Raw genomic sequence first — 7,791 nt, 5'->3', positions numbered from 1 at the left:
AAGAGATTAAAGGGGGAATTGTGAAAGCAAGGAGACCAAATCAAATAGTCTCTGTGTAAAGTCGTTAGGGCTTAGACTGGGCTGGAGGTGAAAGGTTTAAAAAGATGGCACCAAAATGAGAGCTATGACAAAAGGTAGAATCAACAGGACATAGTACCTATATATGGAGTGAGGGAGAAGAGCAGGGTCAGAGGTACTTTGGAGACTTAGAAAGCAAAAGAAAAAAATGGCATTGGTAATAGGAATAATAAAGATATAAAATAAACTGGCCTGAAGGAGGAAATTGTAATATCTGTTTTGAACACTAAAATTTAATGTGGGGAAACCATATGGAGCTGTCGAGCAGGCAGCCAGAAATATGAGACTTAATGAAAAGGAAAAATCGAGACTAGAGAAAACTGATAATTAGGGAAAAGACAGAAGATGAAACAAAATAAAAAGACACTAGATTGCCAAGTAGGGGGGGAAAGTCAGGACTGTGAACCATCATAGAAACCAAGGGAGGAATTTTAAGGAGATATAATTGATAGTGTCAACTGCAGCAAAGAACTGAGGAGGAGAATGAAAGATAGCATGATGGATTTGGCCAGGAGGTCATTGCTCTCCTCCAGGCGATCCAACAGAGCAAGATGAGAAGAAAGAACACATGGGACCAGGGTAGGCAGCAGGCACCAAACATTCATTAGAGAAGTTCAGAAGGTGATGGACTGGACAGGCAGCTTGAGGGAACAACAAGGCTGGTTTAATTCAAATTGGTGGGAAGACTCCTGACTTTGACCGCAAAGAGGATGATGCCAAGGAAGATGTAATAAGGTAATAATGGCCCGTAAAAGAAGAAACAAATTAAAAGTAAAGTGAACATATGCACATGTAAGTAGAAGTCCCCAGAACAGAACATTAACTAATATCCAGTTACCTGTGCTTTCTGCAATGGTGCCATCCGGCAGCAGAGCACTGCAGTGCACTTCATACAAATCTGTACGAAAATGCTTTTGTAATTGTTAGAACTGGAGTCATGATTAGAATTTAATATGAGTGATAATGTGGAGCCATCAATGATTAATCCATATTCCTGTTGTTCTGTCCATGCTCTGAAAATAAAAAAAAATAATGCTGTATTTGACTCTATTATACAATTCTATTTAGGAACCTTATTTCTTTTAAACTATAAGGAGGAGGATCTTCCATAAGTCATCATCAATCTGATTCTTAAACCTATACATTCTAAAGAAAAAACTGCCTCTAATAAAGGCACATCAGAGACTTTTCATCACATGTTTGAGACTCAAGCTGCCTATATAAATAACATTAAGTTCTAAATGGGATAAAAATAATGGACATTTAGTGGTCAGTCTCTATAAGAAACTGAAGGCGAATTTGGGAAATTACAGATCAAACTCTGATATAAAGACAAATCATTAGTCAATCTAAAAACTTCTTAACAATATAAGTAAAAGACAAAATGGCTTTGGGGTATACAGTCACAGAAGACCTTTTCCTAATATTTTTGCCTGAATGACATAAACTATCAGTAGACCAGACTTCTCAAATGTGATGGAGTACCTAAAATATATGGTGTTGATTAAAGAATACCATACAACAATATATGTTCATTAAATAAGTATAATTTTATACTTGATTAATGTTCTCAGCCATAGCCTTCCCATTAGAATCATCTGAGCAGTTTTGAAAAATTGCCCATGTGCCCTAGCTGGTTTGGCTCAGTGGACAGAGCGCTGGCCTGCAGATTGAAGGGTCCCAGGTTCTTTTCCAGTTAAGGGAATATGCCGGGGTATCAGGCTTAATCCTCAGTAGGGGGCATGCAGGAGGCAGCTGATGAATGATTCTTTCTAATCACTTGTCTATCTCCAGGCTCAATTCCCAGTATGGGGCGTGCAGGAGGCAGCTGATCAGTGATTCCCATCAATGATGTTTCTCTCTCCCTCTCCCTTTATCTCTGAAATCAATAAAAATATATTTAATAAAAATAAAATAAAAATTGCCCATATGTGAGGACTATCCCCAGATAAATTAAATCAGAGTATCTTGGGCAGGGCTCAGTTACATATACTGTATTAATGCTTTAAAAAGCTCTTCAGGTGGTTCTCATGCATAGCCAGGAAAGAAAAATGTAACCAGTGCCAAGTATTTAAGAAAAACATATGAGGGTAAAACTTACAACTGAGAAAATTCTACCAATTAACATTTCTTTATTTTTTTTACAATGAAGAAAAAACAATGATTAGTCAATGTTAGCTCAGGAAATTTTGGTTGCTATTTGAGAACCACTGCAGTGAACTAGACACAGCTGGATCTCATCATTATAAATTCACTTGTCTAACTTGATGCTTCTCAAAGTTTAATGTTAAAAGAATCTTGTCAAAATTTCTGGGAATCTTGTAGATTCTGATTGAATAGGTTTGGGGTGGGACATGGGATTTTATATTTCTAACAAGCTTCTGGTGTTCTATGGACCAAACTTTAAGTAGTGAGAGCCTAATATGCCTCATCTATCCTTTATGCCATATTTCTTTTATGTATATTGCTAACACCATAATATTTTGTACATATCCATATTTTGCTTCGTAATTTAATGACCATTTTTCACTAACTAAAGAGATATCATTCATGTGTTCACCTTCTTTGCTCCCCTACCCACAAAGCAGACTTAGTATACAGAAAACAGTGACTCAATAATCAATCAAGCAATATTTTTAAACATCAATTATATACAATGAAAAGAATTATTAATTACTCTTTCCTTGTAGAACAGAAAATCTCATTGGGATGACAAAAGCATACATGATGGACTATAACCAACCAAACAAGATATTAAATAGTCACTATCCAGTGATTGGGAAAATAAATACACAGGAAGAATAGTGGGTTCTTTGTGAGGTGTGATATCTGAAATGGAACTTGAAAGACAGGGCAGAAAGTGGTGTGTGGAGAGACTGTATCCTGCACTAGGAAAGCAAAATGAAAATGTCACTTGAAGCCTTTGGTGCAAACTGATTCTGTGGGTAATGGAGAACCACTTAAGGTTTCTGAGCAGGGACAAGATATAGGCAGTACTTCACATTTAAGGACCACTTGTCTGGCAGAGGGGCTTAAGGGACTTGAGGCATGGGTTGCTACAAAATTTGCTGTGGAGCACCGGTGGTGAAAATGAGAACATGAATAAGGCTTGGTGGCTGATCTAAAGTGGAAGGGACAAAGAAGCAGAAGCTGGCAGAAGTGATTCTAGGTCTGCCATCTATGTAACCTGGGGAATGACTGCACCCACACAACTCCAAACAGATGAGCCAGGAAGAGGAAATGTTCTGAGCTGAGAAGTGAAGGGTTCCACAAGCCCTGGCTTTTATAAAAGTGCTCCAGAGCTGCTGAATGGTGCTATGAACTGAACTGTGTCCCCTACCATGTCCTATTTTGAAACTCTAATCCTCAGGTGGTATTTGGAGATGGAGTCTTTGGGAGATACTTAGGTTTAAATAAATTCATAAGGGTGGGGCCCTTATAACAAGAGACACCAGAGCTTCCCCCCTCTCTGCAATGTAAGGACACAGTGTAAAAGCAGCTTTCTGCAAGCTAGAAAGAGGGACCATACCAGCTATGAGAAATTAGTTTCCACTGGATCAGCTATCCAGTCTATGGTATTTTGATATAGTAGTCCAAACAGACTAAGACAAACAGAAAAGTAAAATGCTTGTAATTTGGACTGCCTTTAATAAGTATCATTTGGTTAAAGGAAGAGAACTTTAATCATAAAAACCTGTTTATTCTCATTGATGCCCAAATATCATAAGAAAAACTGCTGTTTTAGAATTGACCATAGCCTCATGAATGTGTGGTATTCATTTCTAAAGTTTGTTTAAACAATGGAGATGAAGATGACAATATAGTATAGTTGTTAAAGATATAGCATGGCCTCTGGAATTGGACAGACTTATTCCACCTCAAAGCCTTAGTTTCCCTATCTATAAGTTGAAAAAAATAATATTGCCTTACTAGTTTGTAGTGAAGATTAAATGAGAATCCTATCTAATAAAAGAGAAACATGGTAATTAGCGTACATCCGCTACCCATCCCATTGGCTATCAGGGCGATATGCAAATTAACTCCCAGCCAAGATGGCGGCCGGCAGCCAGGCAGCTTGAAACTAACATGAGGCTTGCTTGCTTCAGTGACGGAGGAAACCAATGCTCCCCGCCTGCCTTGCCGGCCTCTGAGCTTGCAGTTTGAAACATTGTTACAAATATAGAAGCTAAACAAAGCCCCAGAAATCTGCTTTCAGTGAGCCGAGCCGGGATCTCAGAGCTGGAGTTGATACAGTGTTTCGATTATAGAACACAAACAAACCAGATACCTGCTTTCAGCAGCAGAGGCCTCAGAGCTGGAGCCAGAGCTAAAGCTGGCCCAGAATAAAAAAAAAAGAAAAAAAGGAGCAGTTGGGAGCTTCAGTCACCTGCCAGCCTGAAAACAGCCCTCAGCCCCTCACCCAGACTGGCCAGGCACCCCAGTGGGGACCCCAACCCTGAAGGGCGTGTGACCAGCTGCAAACAGCCATCATCCCCTCACCCAGGCTGGCCAGGCACCTCAGTGGGGACCCCCACCCTGATCCAGGACACCCTTCAGGGCAAACCAGCCGGTTCCCACCCATGCACCAGGCCTCTATCCTATATAGTAAAAGGGTAATATGCCTCCCAGCACCAGGATCAGCAGAGCCGTGAGGTCTCCTGGCACCGGGATCAGCGTGACAGGGGGCAGCGCCCAAAACCCCTGATTGCCCTGCGGCTCTGTATGTGACAGGGGGCGGTGCCCCAGCCCCCTGATCGGCCCTGCTCTGTGCCTGATAGGGGGGAGCTCCCCAACCCCCTGATCGCCCTGCAGCTCTGTGTGTGACAGCATGCAGTGCCCCAAACTCCTGATTGACCCTGCTCTGTGCATGACAGGGTATGGAGCCCCAACCCCCCTGATGGGCCCTGCTCTGTGTGTGACAGGGGGCAGCGCCCCAACCCCCTGATCCGCCCTGCTCTGTGCATGACAGGGGGTGGCGCGGCACCTTCCCCATCGACCCTGCCTTGAGTATGACAGGAGGCGGTGCCCCAACCCCCCCAATCAGCCCTACCCTGAGCGTGACTGAGGGTGGCATCACAACCTCCCAATCCGCCCTGCTCTGTGCATGACAGGGGGCGGCGCCCCAACTCCCCAGTCGGCCCTGCTCTGAGCCCGACCAGGGGCTGCACCTAGGGATTGGGCCTGCCCTCTGCCACCCGGGAGCAGGCCTAAGCCAGCAGGTCGTTATCTCCCAAGAGGTCCCAGACTGCGAGAGGGCACAGGCTGGGCTGAGGGACCCCCTTGCCCCCCAAGTGCACAAATTTTTGTGCACCAGGCCTCTAGTAATTATATAAAGTGCTTAACACTGTTCCTAGAACAAAGGGGGTGCTCAAGAAATGAAAAACAGTATTATCTAGGGGTCTTTGAATTTAGTGTAAGCACATCCTAAAGAGGAAATCAATTTCCTTATAGCCAAGGTAAATTCCAATAATTGGTTCAGAAAAGGCTAAGCCCTAGTCAATGATAATTCTAGAAAAATATATCATTGAATTATTGTGGATCAGTGGCTTTCCTTGAGATCGGAGGGTTCCACAGTTCTTCATAAGCAGCTGGGAATCCAAGTGTCCATGTCAACAAGAATTTGGTTACCTTCGGAATTCTGTGGTATGAAAATCAACACAAAAAATGGCTCCAGGGTCTCAAAATATATGGAAACTATTACAGAGATCAGTTTTATTACATTCAGTTTAATAGACTGTGAAAAGATGTATTTTTTTATTAACATGGACCAGGGCAGAATAGCAATGCTAAATACCCAGGCCCTAAATATCGAGAAACTGAACTAGTTTCATAAACCTTGAGAAGTGCATGGTTTTCTTTTAAACTAGAGGTAGGAAGTACCAAATAATTTCAACTGGGCCATTAGCCACATCCCCAGGGAATGTTGTGTGTGTGTTTTAATTACTCAAAAAAAGCTTCATTTTTAAATTTATTTAGCTTTCTGACTCTGTGCTTGTGCCTTCAACACTTTCACAACGATTTTCTGCTCCTCAATAAGGAAAGCACGCTTGATCCTGTCACGGACACATTTAGTACACATGGATCCACTACAGGCCCTGCTGATGTGTTTTTTTTTTTGTTTTAGACAACCTCATTAGAACTTTAGGCCTCACAGTACAAACTCTGAGAAGTTGGCCTGGGCACATACCATATGCAGATTTTGGTGCTTTCCCAACCTTCTTGGTATAAAGGTAAACAATTCTATTACCAGAGGTTCAGGACAGTCTCGTTTTGTTAGAGGCTGTATTGTAGGACAGCCTCCGACTGTATGTCAAATGCTGGACCATGGTGAATACCTAAACTAAAGTCACCATCCCCGGAAGAGGCCTCAGGGAATGTTTCTAATTTATAAGGATAAAATACCTGCAAACAAAGAATGATAAATAAATAAACAAAGCCTTCTGCATAAAAAGCTGTGATTTATATCTGTACCAATGCCTAAATATAAGAAACTGGTGCACTTTCTTACTTTTTAAGGCTTCTAGTACTTTTAGGAAATTCATGCAGCAACTTCTTACGGTATTCTATCAACAATTCATGTAATCGATCTTCTTTCCTTTCACTTTCTTCAATGGTATTTGTGGTCAATTCTAAGAGCTCAGTGCTGGTTTGGAAAAGGCGGCAGGCATAGCAGGTGGATTTGGCTGTCTCCATCTTATCCCCAGTAAGCACCCAGACTTTCAGACCTGCTGCATGCAGAGCTTCAATGGTCTCAGCTGCTTGATCTTGTAGCCTGAGAACACAAAGGAAAACTCGTTATCCTCAAAAATTCCCAACAGAGATTATGCAAGAAGGCTTGTTAAAGAGAATATTTTTATAATACACAGCATTTCTGGAGTCCTGACATGTTATCACAGTTGGTTTTCTTATGTACCCTCTACTCTGAGAGTGTTCTCTCTGGCACAGTTTTACTTATTAAAGTGAATTTCAAAGAATGAGATTTGGACAAATTCATGACATCTCTTGATATAACTGATATCCTATGGCAGAATTGAGAATCAGCATTCTTAGCTAAAATATTCAGAAATTCACCAAGCATTCTTATTCATTGTCACTTTAGCATATTAAATTTTATATTATGTCTCACCACACAGATAGTTAACATGGTTTAAAACAGAAAGGGCCGAAACCGGTTTGGCTCAGTGGATAGAGCCTGCGGACTGGAGGGTCCCGGGTTCGATTCTGGTCAAGGGCATGTACCTGGGTTGTGGGCACTTCCCCAGTGGGGGATGTGCAGGAGGCAGCTGATCGATGTTTCTCTCTCATCGATGTTTCTGGCTCTCTATCTCTCTCTCTTCTTCTCTGTAAAAAATCAATAAAATATATTTTTTAAAAAATTGAATTTATAAAAAAAATAAAATAAAAATAAAACAGAAAGGGACAAAGACATTCTAATAAGATACTGAGGGAAGTTAGTGAATATCATCCCTGAGGAGCTTTAAGAACAGAAAAGCCAACCATCCTGAAAGAGAATCCTATATAGTAAAAGAGAAACATGCAAATTAGCCATCCCTCTGCTATGCTCAAGCCACGCCCACAAGCCAATCAGGAGTGAGTATGCAAATTAACCCAACTAAGATTGCAGTGGCCATGGAGCTGGAGAGAGCAGGAGGCTTGGGTTGCCCACAGTGATGGAGGAACCCAAGCTTCCTGCCTGCCCTGGCTGGCCTGGGC

General features: G+C 41.8%; 1 protein-coding gene and 1 pseudogene across 1 annotated transcript in view; both read right to left on the bottom strand.

The window, feature by feature from the left end:
- The window catches only part of ATP11C (ATPase, class VI, type 11C), a gene marked incomplete at its 5' end in the record, with an annotated part of 60,734 nt that overhangs the window by 44,907 nt on the left and 8,036 nt on the right, over window positions 1-7,791 (bottom strand). Inside the window, 2 exons of the mRNA XM_015566558.1 lie at window positions 917-1,091; window positions 6,587-6,850. Coding sequence (XP_015422044.1) covers window positions 917-1,091; window positions 6,587-6,850 — 439 coding nt within the window. The remainder of the gene's footprint in view (window positions 1-916; window positions 1,092-6,586; window positions 6,851-7,791) is intronic.
- LOC102756587 lies at window positions 6,019-6,419 on the bottom strand (annotated as a pseudogene).

This window comes from Myotis davidii, unplaced genomic scaffold (assembly GCF_000327345.1).
Source record: "Myotis davidii unplaced genomic scaffold, ASM32734v1 scaffold983, whole genome shotgun sequence".
In the NCBI taxonomy this organism is placed as follows: Eukaryota; Metazoa; Chordata; class Mammalia; order Chiroptera; family Vespertilionidae; genus Myotis; species Myotis davidii.
The sequence above is the reverse complement of the archived record's forward strand: the minus strand, read 5'-3'. Positions and strand labels throughout refer to the sequence as shown.